The 12,098-nt window shown below is 43.9% G+C and overlaps 1 protein-coding gene across 1 annotated transcript in view; it reads left to right on the top strand.

The window, feature by feature from the left end:
* The window catches only part of RYR3 (ryanodine receptor 3), a 563,198-nt gene that overhangs the window by 340,476 nt on the left and 210,624 nt on the right, over window positions 1-12,098 (top strand). Inside the window, exons 47-50 of the mRNA XM_034768994.1 lie at window positions 1,006-1,186; window positions 7,055-7,163; window positions 9,335-9,455; window positions 10,249-10,418. Of these exons, the coding sequence (XP_034624885.1) occupies window positions 1,006-1,186; window positions 7,055-7,163; window positions 9,335-9,455; window positions 10,249-10,418 (581 nt within the window). The remainder of the gene's footprint in view (window positions 1-1,005; window positions 1,187-7,054; window positions 7,164-9,334; window positions 9,456-10,248; window positions 10,419-12,098) is intronic.

Consider the following 12,098-nt stretch of genomic DNA (forward strand, 5'->3'; position numbering starts at 1 on the left):
GCCGAGTCATGCGTTTGGCTCCTGGCAAAGCCGGGCTGGATCGCTTCCCTCGGCTGCTGTGGCAGTGCGACCTCTGAACGAGGTTCAAGGAAGGAAAGGGGCCGTGCGAGGGAACACGCAGGACAAAGCTTATGGCAAGGATCAGTGTGCAAACTCCTCCGTTGGCATTGTGCTGTCTGATCCTGTGCAGGGAGGTAGATTCCATAAGGGACAAAGGGCAGCCTCGGTTGGCCTGATTCAGGCTCCCAGTAAGGGACAGGTGATCAGCCTGGTTACAACCCCACGGGTCTGAATCCGAAGCAAGCAGCGCCCTGGGCCAGTCGTTATTGTATTTGCTATGTTGACAGAGCTGCCACGTTCTGCACAGCTCCACCTGTGACCTGCTGTGCAAATCACCCTACTTTATGTGCACATAACCATAAACCTCAGAGTATGGCCAATACACCCACCAGGGGTAGCTGCAGATGGGAGGCAGGCAGGGTGTGTAGAGGTGATGGGGAAGGTGAGTGGGTGGATGCCCAGGTATCTGGGAGTGTTTGGGTGGTGCATCAAAGTGCAGGGATCAGTCCACAGATATGGAGCGTTTACCAGGCCATAGAGGGGAGTGTTGGAAAAATCCACTCTACTGGCTAGGAAATGATCTATCAGCTAGAAGCAGGAAACAGAAAGAAAATATTTTTTTTTCCCTTTCCCGTTGCTCCCAGTTAAAAGTAAATAGCTACTGCTGGTTAACTGAGTGGTGTTGATTTTTCCTGTACTTTTGCAATACTGATCTTTCTTTTTTTCTTTCTTTCCCTGTGAGAGTTTCGTAAATAATAATAAATATGTATTTCCATTACTTGCATCTGAAGAAGTGAGGTTCTTACCCACGAAAGCTTATGCACCCAATACTTATGTTAGTCTTAAAGGTGCCACAGGACCCTCTGTTGCATAAATTAGTGGTTGCCTTTCAGAACAATGTATTGGCTTTTATATAAGAGGCTAACATGTCCTGTTGCTCTTTAGGTGAAAGTGTTGAGGAAAATGCCAGTGTTGTTGTCAAGCTCCTTATTCGACGCCCAGAATGCTTTGGGCCAGCTCTTAGAGGAGAAGGAGGAAATGGTTTGCTGGCAGCTATGCAAGGAGCTATTAAGATCTCAGAGAACCCAACTCTTGACCTTCCATCTCAGTGCTATATAAGAGAAGTGTAAGTAAATGTTATATGCTCTTTTGGCAAATGCTGATGTTTCATTAGCTGAATTATTAATCTTGTATACTACAGTAGTACCTAATGGCTAACCATGTTTGCCCCATTGTGCTAGGCACTGTATAGACACAGAGCAGCAGACAGTCCCTACCTCAAAGAGTTTACAGTGTAAATTGATAAGACAGACAGAGAGGGGACAGGGAAGGATAACACACAAGGAGAGTGAACAGTGTGATAACAGCAAGCTTCATGTTAGCTCTATGATTGCTTTTTATGATGGGTTTAGTTAGGAGGGGATCAGCAAATGGAAGGAAAAGTGAAGGGAGAGAGGGCATGGAAGGGAAAGGGGATATAGGGGACAGGGCAGGGAAGAATAGGGTAGAGGAGCAGATATGGTGTGAAATTGAGGTGAAGAGATTGTGAGGGTTGTGGGGAACAAGAGGGTTAGAGCACACACACAGAGCCAAGGAGCACTGAGCTCAGAAAGTCCCGTCAAAATTGTACGACATTCTCTGTCTGTCTGAAGCTCCCTGATTTGTCTGCTTCTGCTCTGACCTGGAGTTTCTGACTGGTTCCTGCCTGCAGTTTTTTCCCTGAGGCCACATGGCAGGAGGAAAGAAAGGTACCTGATAGGTCTTAGTGCCCAAGTGTGGTGCAGGTGATGTCTCCTCTGCACAATTCTTGGATGTGGGGGCAGAGGTGACCCCATCTGGCCCCTTTTTACCCCCCTGCCCCAGAGATTCAATAAAATCTATGCATTATTGAATACTTTACAAAGAATAAATGTTTTTGCTTCTGGAATTCTGAAAGAAAAGTTTAAGGCTGAGGTTTTCAAAGCAGTTCAACAGATTGAAAGATACTTGTCTAAATCCCCAAATCTGTTTTGAAAATCTCAATGTAAGAAACATCTTGAAGTTTCTTTCCATTTGTCTACAACAATGGACATTTTTTTCTAAACCACACTGTAGAGTACATTTTTGAATTGGTCATTGTCACAGAATCCTCCTGTCAGCAAACTCCTGTCTATGACCACACTCACATTTACATGAAGTGCAGTAGTTTTTTGACTTTACAAATCAATTAGAAGTTGATAACTCCTCTTTGATTGATGGTAGACAGCATCCTAATAACATAATTGAAGAGTAAACAATTATTATACTTTGAGTGCTTGCTCATGTCCATTGCACATTAGGTATGCGTACTTGCCTCAGCAGTATCCATAGGGGACCAGTTCTGGCGCTTTCTGTAGTGGCGCCTGAATGGCGCAGTATAAGGGGTACTGCTGGCTCTCCCCACCCTCAGTTCCTTCTTGCCACCAGTGATGGTGCTGGAATGTCTGCTTCTTTGTTTAGCGTTGTCTTGTTCTCTGGTTCGTTCGAACTCTGTAGAACTTGTAGTATGGTAGTAGATAGTTGTTGTTACAGTTAGTTACCCTTAGTAGTAGTTCTTGAAATTCTCATAGTCCCGAACGGGACTCAGACAGGGGACAGGGCATGCCCCAGTCCCCAGGCTTTAAGCCCTGTGATCGCTGCAAATGGCCTATGCCCATCAGCGAGCCACATACCAGCTGCCGAAGGTGCTTAGGTGAAGGGCACATAAGTGACAAGTGTCAGATCTGCAATTCCTTCAAACCTAGGATGAAGAAGAAGCACGATATCCATCTAAAGGTGTACCTAATGGAGTTGGCACTCATTTCAGCACCAGAGCAGCAGTCCAACTCTGCACCGAGCACCATGGCCTCCGTACACAGTGCTCCGCTGGCACCGTCCATGAGCCAGTACCGATCTCCCTCCAAGGCTTCAGTCAAGAAGCCAAAAAAGTCTGTAAAGCGAAAAATCTCCTACCTCCCATAAGGGAAAGGAGAGGGCTGTGGGTGAGCCAAGACCCGTGCCAGGCAGCTCAACTCCCCTTCGGGAAGTCAGGCCCCAGCTCAAGTTGAGTGGTGCAGCCCATCCCATACTTCGCCTAAGACTCCAGATAGCGGTGCTGGCCCTGGCCAGCTTCAGGTGCCGTAAACGCCCAAAGCCCTTCAAGTAGCTCAGAAGATCCTGACGCTCCCAGTGCCACTCACACCGGCTCCCGCAGTACCCCAGTCTCGGGGAAAACCCACGTTGGGTTCGATGCATGTGTCCCCATCTCAGTGGCACTATTTCCCATCGAGAGGGACGTCCTGCGAGCGTTCGCCCGCCCGAAGCCATCACGCCTCAGGACTAGAGAGGCAGGCTCAGAGGAGCCTTCAGTCCCCACACCGGGGGCACCCATCGAGGGACTCGAGGTGTACCTTTCCGGTAGATTGGCGCAGATCCTCTGAGCACATGCCACCTGGCAAGAACTCCGGGACCAGCCCCGACCATCTCCAAGGGCCCAGTACCGATCACAGGACTGATCAGGGATCAGAGTCTGCCAATCGCCGGGCTGTCATTGCCCATCTCCAAGAAAGAGGTCGCTCTACTCAGGAAGATCCTCCCAGCAACTGACCCGTAGTTGCTTCCGGTCCCATTTGATATCCCAGTACCGGTCGAGTAGCATGAGGCATGGATCGCTGGGTGTCTGCCGCAGATCCACCGAACACCATCGAACCCAGAGATCCCAACCAAGATGCCCATCTCGCTAGGACAGGTCGGCTTCAAGACGCAGCGACCAGCACCGGTCAGACAAGAGCCACCACTCCATCCAATCCTGGTTGCCTGCTACCGGCCACTCCGCTTATAGCTTCAGCATGGAGCGAGATTCCCTGACTGTGGCCCAAGCCCCGGTACCAACGGTGCTGCTCACATCATCAGCACCAAAACCTGTCCCATGGCCCCAAGCACAGTGGTTGGGGCCATGGTACACGTGGAACCCTTGGGGAACCCCAGGCTGCCCGGTTGCTGTTGGGAGCCTCAGAGAGGCCAGCAGCCTCAGTATCCTGTCCCGCTCCAGTGCTCGAGGCTTTGGGGGGTAAGACCCCACAGGTCCAGGAGGACCCAGGCTGGACCACCAATGGACGTTGAGGTTCCCATGGCACCAGCATCGTCCTCATTGTCGCCAGACAAGGCTATCACGGGGCCCTCTCACCCAGTTCCTCAGGATGACACCACAGTGCACCAGGAACTTTTGAAGAGAGTCACTTCCAACCTGGGACTTCAGGTAGAGGAACTGAAAGAGCCCTTGGACTCTGTGTTTGACATCCTCGGCTCCTGCCAGGGTGTCTCTACCCCTTCATGAAGGGGCTTCCAAAATCACTGATGCCCTGTGGCAGACTCCCTCTTCCCTGGCCCCTATCTCTAAGAGGACTGAAAGCAAGTACTTTGTGCCAACCAAAGGGCATGAGTACTTATACTCCCACCCAGCCCCCAATTCCTTTGTGGTTGAGGCATCTGTGTGCCAGCACTGGGTCGGCACACACATGAAAGTGACAGAGGCCCCTCCCTGGCCCCTGACTAACTGATCGGACCTGCTGTCACAGGACCATGGTCGTCTCTTACACCCCAACCTCACATCCCTCCAACTTTCAGCATGGATGCTGCGTGGCTGAACCTGGAGGAGTGGACCTGTTCGGAGGAAGTCCAACAGGTCCTCCTGGGATGTAGGAAGCCCTCAATCAGACTCACTTACCTGACCAAGTGGACAAGGTTTTCCTGTTGGGCATCCGAGCATGATATCTCTTTTTCCTGGGCGTCCGAGCATGGTATCTCTTCTTCCATATAATCTGTCTTAGATTATCTGCTTCATTTGAGGAACCAGGGCCTGGCACACTCTTCCATTAGAGTGCATCTCGCGGCCATCTCTGTTTTTCACCCACCAATCCAAAGACAGACAGCGTTCTCCCATGACATGATGGTCAGATTCTTGAGAGGTCTCGAGAGATTCTTCCTGCAGGTGTAGACTCCTGTCCCACAGTGGGATCTTACCTTGGTCTGCTCTAGGCTCACAGGCCTTCCCTTTGAGCCGCTGGACTCCTGCTCCCTTCCACATGTGTCATGGAAGGTCGCATTCCTGGTGGCGGTGACATCAGCAAGACGAGTCTCTGAGATTAGAGCCTTGACCTCAGCACTGCCCTACACAGTCTTCTACATGGACAAGGTTAAGCTGTGTCCCCAGACGGCCTTCCTGCTGAAGGTGGGGACCACCTTCCATATGAACCAGGACATCTTCCTCCTGATGTTCTGTCCCAAACCACACAAGACCAATGAAGAGAGATGTCTTCACACCCTGGACATCTGAAGGACCTTGGCTTTTTACTTAGAACGTACCAAGCCTTTCCGTAAATCAACTCAGCTCTTCATCACTACAGCGGATAGGATGAAGGGCCTTCTGGTGTCCTCGCAGAGCGTTTCCAATTGGATCACCTTGTGCATAAGGGCGTGTTATGACCTAGCGGGGGTTCTGCAACCGCCGATTGTCAGAGCCCACTCAACGAAAGCCCAGGCATCTTCAGCTGCCTTCCTGGTGTACATCCCTATCCAGGACGTCTGTAGAGCCACAAAGTGGTCCTCTATCCACACATTCATGGCTCATTATGCCATCACTCAGCAGGCCAGAGATGACGCTGGCTTCGGCAAAGCTGTGTTGCAATCTACATGTCCGTGAACCCCTACCCACTTCCAGGGGTACTGCTTGGGAATCACCTAATGTGGAATGGACATGAACAAGCACTCGAAGAAGAAAAGACAATTACCTTTTCCATAACTGTTGTTCTTCGAGATGTGTTGCTCATGTACATTCCATGACCCCTCCTCCTTCCCCACTGTCAGAGTTTCCGGCAAGAAGGAACTGAGAGTGGGGGGAGCCGACAGCGTCCTTTTTACTGAACCATGTGGGCGCCACCCCAGAGGGCGCCAGAGCCGGTCCCCTATAGATACTGCTCAGGCATTCTGAGATTCTGGCACCAGTGCATGTGGCGAGCACACACACCTAATATGGAATGGATATAAAATATAATGGAGATATCCTATCTCCTAGAACTGGAAGGGACCTTGAAAGGTCATCAAGTCCAGCCCCCTGCCTTCACTAGCAGGACCAAGTACTGATTTTGTCCCAGATCCCCAAGTGGCCCCCTCAAGGATTGAACTCACAACCCTGGGTTTAGCAGGCCAATGCTCAAACCACTGAGCTATCCCTCCCCCCAAAAAATGTAATGAAGGCCCCAGTTCAGGATATATACATCTATCTCATATAGCCAGAAAGGTCATCGAGTCCAGCTCCCTGCCTTCACTAGCAAGACCAAGTACTGATTTTTGCCCCAGATCCCTAAGCGGCCCCCTCAAGGATTGAACTCACAACCCTGGGTTTAGCAGGCCAATGCTCATACCACTGAGCTATATATGAGCAACACATCTTGAAGAACACCAGTTACGGAAAAGGTAACTGTCTTTTGCAAAGAGACATTGGATCTATCACTTAACTTAATATGTATAGGACCTAAATTAGGGCAAATAATTCTCTGTATGATTGAACAGCAAACTTGAGAACCCGATACATGTTTTAGATACATAAGTATTAGTGTGAACTTTCAGATGTGGAACAGGGTACATAATTTATAATTTGACTTTTCAAATAAAATGTACACAGGGAACGTGCTACAGAGTTAATGAAAAATAATTTTTAAACAGAAAACACAAAAGACTTTTCCTACCTATTCTGGGCTAACTTATAAAATAAGACTACAATAAAACCTGAAGAAAAAGTGAATAATAAATGTATTTCTTAGTGTAGAAGAAATTGACATGTGACCAGACACAAGAAATAGGTCAATAAATACTGCTTTCAGTCAGTAGGAGCTTCAGTCTAAAGTTTTACACAGTCACCTTCTAACGAAAAATCCAACCTTATTTTAGGCTATCCTATGTCAGTCAACATATTCACATGTTTTTGGTTCCTTTTCAGCAGTGTTGAAGAAGAGGAGGAAGAAGAGATTGTGCACATGGGCAATGCAATTATGTCATTTTATTCAGCTCTGATAGACTTACTTGGACGCTGTGCACCAGAAATGCATGTAAGTGGCTTTGCTCCCTTGCTCAGAAATAAAAGTAAAAGGAGTTGGGTAAAATATACGAGCTACAAATATCTGTATCCATTCAAGTGACATTATACGGAGTACACATTATATAAAAAACTATACTTATTGCTAAAACTGTTAGTACTTGAGCCCAGATTTTGGATATTAGCATATGTGTTGGACTAATAAAGGAATCACAGTATTTCCCTTGACTTGTATTGTGAGTATAAGTGTAAAACTGCTCATCTAGGCAGCTTAACTCAGATGAAGTATAAGAGGTTTGTTTGCTTGAAGGACCTGGTTTTATACGGTGTTTTATAGCTGGATTAGTTATGATGCAATGAAATTACATGACTTGCCTAGGGTCATGTATTGAATAAGTAGTCTGGAACCCAAGGACCTTTATTATTATATCTGTACGACAATAGTGTGTAGAGATCCAGACTGAGGCACAGAGCTGAAAGGTAATCTCTGCCCTGAAATATCTAATTAGGTAAGAGACAAATGGTGGAAGGGGACATAGAGAAACACAAAGGTGAAGTGATTCATCCGAGTTCAGCCAGCATGTCGGTATGAGAGTTGTGAAATAGAACCCAGGGCCAAAATCCAGGTTCCACTGAAGTCAATGGGAGTTTTGCCATTGACTTCAGGAAGATTAGGATTTCACTTTACAAGTCTTACAGTACAGTGCCCTATCCACTAGGCAGCACTGCCTCCCCAAATATGGTAAGTCAGTTGGTGATTCTGATGCCTTATAAATAGGATAGAAAGAAATCATAGATGCTCTGAATGTTCTTCTTGATCTCTAAAGATTTGATTAAATGTAACTGTACAGAGTTGAAAATAAAATGTGAGTCTTCAGGATAGAAGTAGAATGTAGGAGAAATTAAAAAACCCATAATTTCTACACTTAAGGAATAGAGTTAATTATTCTTCGATAAAAACAAACTTTGGAAGCTACTGACAACTGAACTGCCCACTTGCTAGTTGGTTTTACCACATTAGTTTTATTGTCCTGTAGCATACCTTGCAGGAGCTGCTAATGCAAGCCAATGATTATGTGGCAACTCACATAAAGATTAGCTTGTCTGCATTTAATTCATCAAACAGCAATGAATAATTTGCAAAACTGTACTGATATTGATGCTAGATAGGAAGCATCTCTATGGTGGGAAAAAGATGGTAATTTGTAAATGAATGTACATTACATTGTAAGTTTTGCCATAGCAAATGCCATAAATAAATTCAAATTTATTTTTTTTAATTTTAGCCTTCTTTTTCATTTGCTCATAACTTTCTCAACCATTTCTTAGAACATATAACTTCCCCTGTGTGATCTTAGGCCAACGATAACTGTTTTGAAAAGTTTGAGGAAAATCAGTTTGGGTGTTTTAAATAGTCTAAATATCTAACCTAAACACAAAATAAGTTTACATGAATAAACGTTCTGGGGAAGATTTTCACAGGCACATAGGGCAAGTGTGCACCCAATTCCCATTGGAAGTTTATAGTAATTATGCACCTAATCAGTTGCACACATACAAAATGGGAAATGACTACCTAGGAAAGAGTACTGTGGAAAGGGTTCTGGAGGGTCATAGTTGATCACAAGCAAAATATGAGTCGACCGTGTAACACAGTTGCAAAAAAAGCAAACATCATTCTGGGATATATAAGCAGGAGTGATGTAAGCAAGATATGAAAAGTAATTCTTCCACTCTACTCTGCACTGATTAGGCTTCAACTGGAGTATTGTGTCCAGTTCTGGGTGCCACATTTCATGAAGGATGTGGACAAATTGGAGAAAGTCCAGAGAAGAGCAACAAAAATGATTAAAGGTCTGGATTTGTTGCTCTGGTACCCAAGCTAGTGAGATAAAAGCTAGCTTTGGTGTGTCTACCTGAACCCTGTGATTTTAGTGTAGTCATTGCCTAAGTGTGTTTTCATAAATCTGTTACATCCCATTTAAATTGGGACAGGCAAGAAGGGTGGAGTGATTGAAAACTGGAACCTCCCTTTTATATACTGTGTGGGGGCGGGGGGAGAGTTAACAGTGATTTACAAAACAAACAAAACCCTCAGTATTAATATTTCAATCAATTAGATTTTGTCAATGTTTTTCAATTAACTAAATATCTTATTTTAAATGTATGATCATGTTTCAACAGCTTATCCAAACTGGGAAAGGAGAAGCTATTCGAATCAGGTCAATTCTTCGTTCTCTTGTGCCAACAGAAGACTTGGTTGGGATTATAAGTATACCACTAAAGCTATCAACAGTTAACAAAGGTAACTTCAGTTTACCATTGTGCAGACTTTTCAAAAATGTTTAAATAGATATACAGAAGATTTTTGTTGCTATAATTTCTATGGACTTTGGGCTAAATTAAATGCTAGTGTGAGTGCATCTCCACCTAAATCAATGGAGTTGTGACCACGTGCACTAGGGGAGCCCTTGGCTACATTGTCTGGCCATGCCAGAAGAAAGACAAGAAGCAATTATTTAGTTAATTCACAGAAAATATCTGGGAGTACCTATCAACAAATTGTACAGTGCAGGTCATCATCCTTTCCTTAATCAATGCCAAATAATCCCCAATCAGGTTCCATCTATACAGTGGCTAGGACCGCCGTGCCCTCCCATCACAGGAGGTAAAAGGGGGCTATAAAAAACTGAGCAAGAATGCCTTTATATGTTTTGCTCTGGGGCTGTGACTCTACAAATATATTCTGATTGCCTTTTACAATTTCTAACCAATCTTTCTGCAGTGTCTAACTGTCTCTCTTTCTCGATAATAGTTCTGTATTGTTATGTTAAGAAAATTACTTTATACTTGTTGATTGCTTAGAACAAGAGACAAGGCAATTTTATTGTGAACACAAGTATGCATGCTACGCCATTGAATTTACTGGAGTTGCAGCTGCCTAGTTCATTGATGAATTTGATCCTATAATTTTGTTGTCTTCTATTATACATTAGAATTTTTTAGAAGATATGAAAATGGAAAGTTGTTAGGAGATTTTGAGCTGAGCTGCATTTTTTGTGTGAAATAGAAATTAAATATTTATTTATTTTTTTAAGATGGTACAGTCACTGAGCCAGACATGTCTGCAACTTTCTGTCCTGACCATAAAGCACCCATGGTGCTGTTTTTGGACCGTGTCTATGGTATTAAGGACCAAAGCTTCCTCCTCCACCTACTGGAGGTTGGATTTTTACAAGACTTAAGAGCATCTGCCTCTCTGGATACAGTAAGTATTTTGTTAGTGAGAACAAGAAACATTGGTTGAGATACTGGCTACATCAGAGTTACAAAACATAACTTTTTAGTTAGTATTGCATAAAAAGGAAAAGGAATAAATAAGCCCTCTCACAATGCTCACTAATATCAGCAAGCAATAATAATGCAATTACAGATATATAAACATACAGTATATATGTTTGATCAAAAATGTTGAGTACTAGCATTAGGGGAGGAAAAAGCACCAAAGAAATATAGTATAAAGAGCTTATAAGGTAACAAAAAAGCCAGAAATTTCAATGCAAGAATATGTTAAAAAATAAATTGCAGTTAGTATGAATATGCTTAATTGTTTCATTTAGAAAGCTCTCAGACAGCACCCACAATACTGAAAATTCATATAATAGAATCTGAAGGGATTAGGAATTTAAAGAATACGAAAAATGTGACAAACTGGGCCAGACCACCTTCAGATGCATGGGAACTTTGCTCACATATCTGAGAAAATAATTTATCCTTTTTCCTTTAAAGACACTGTTAGTTCGAGACAGGGGACGGGTAAGAAATCTGTTTTCTATGAATAACTAGAGAAAGACTTATATTTTTTCTCAGGTTCCCAGAATTACTTTAACTCCTTAGGCAGGTGCTGGAGGTACTCTGTATAAGAGTCAAATTTGCTGCACAGAAAGTCAAATCTACACTGGTGAAGAAGAAGGAGCAGTGATAATTGCCTGAGGTTATGAAACAGAGAATTGGTCAGCCTTTCTTTACTCAGCTGCCAAATTCCCCTGTGCAAATCTTCTTCAACTTCACCAAAGCATCTTTTGTGTGTCAGTCATATGAGATGCCTCCGTTTTTCAGTTTGCCAACCACTATCACCATTAATCTCCTTATTCAAACTATCCAAATTTCTTAGGTTTCCAATTTTGGCCTGGAAATATTATGAGAAACATTTTCATGAGCTTTCTGGTACTTCCTGTTACCATTCAGTCCAGGAATACTATGAATCCAATTCCTTTGATTCTCTCAAAAGATCAGTCTCTGAACCTTTACATTTATAAGAACTCTTTTTTCTATAGAAACAGGCATCCATTTGTTTTCAGTTTGGACTATTATAGAAGAGACACTATATTTCCAATGGAGATGCTTTTTTATTCTTTGTTTTTTGTTATTTTGTTTAATCTAAATACACATGATCTTTTCCAAAAGGCCAAAAAGTGATACTTAATCTAAAATAAAAGTAATTTAAACTATTGTATATAGTTCTTTGTACACAGAAGTCATAATACCCATATGTAATAGTCGTCTTTCTGACACATTATGTACTGCCACACATTAATAGCCTCATTCTCCACTGTCTTATACCTAACTTGGTCATTTATATCAATACAAAATGAGTGTAAAATAGATGTAAAAATTACGACTGGTGTGAGTGGAGAGTTATGATTTGGTAGCAAATTACACCTGTGGTACACAACTTCAAAGCAGTTGAGAATCAGGCCCAACATATCCTATCTCCTAGAACTGGAAGGGACCTTGAAAGGTCATCAAGTCCAGCCCCCTGCCTTCACTAGCAGGACCAAGTACTGATTTTGCCCCAGATCCCTAAGTGGCCCCCTCAAGGATTGAACTCACAACCCTGGGTTTAGCAGGCCAATGCTCAAACCACTGAGCTATCCCTCCCCCCCCC

Source organism: Trachemys scripta, chromosome 4 (genome assembly GCF_013100865.1).
Source record: "Trachemys scripta elegans isolate TJP31775 chromosome 4, CAS_Tse_1.0, whole genome shotgun sequence".
NCBI classification, from domain to species: Eukaryota; Metazoa; Chordata; order Testudines; family Emydidae; genus Trachemys; species Trachemys scripta.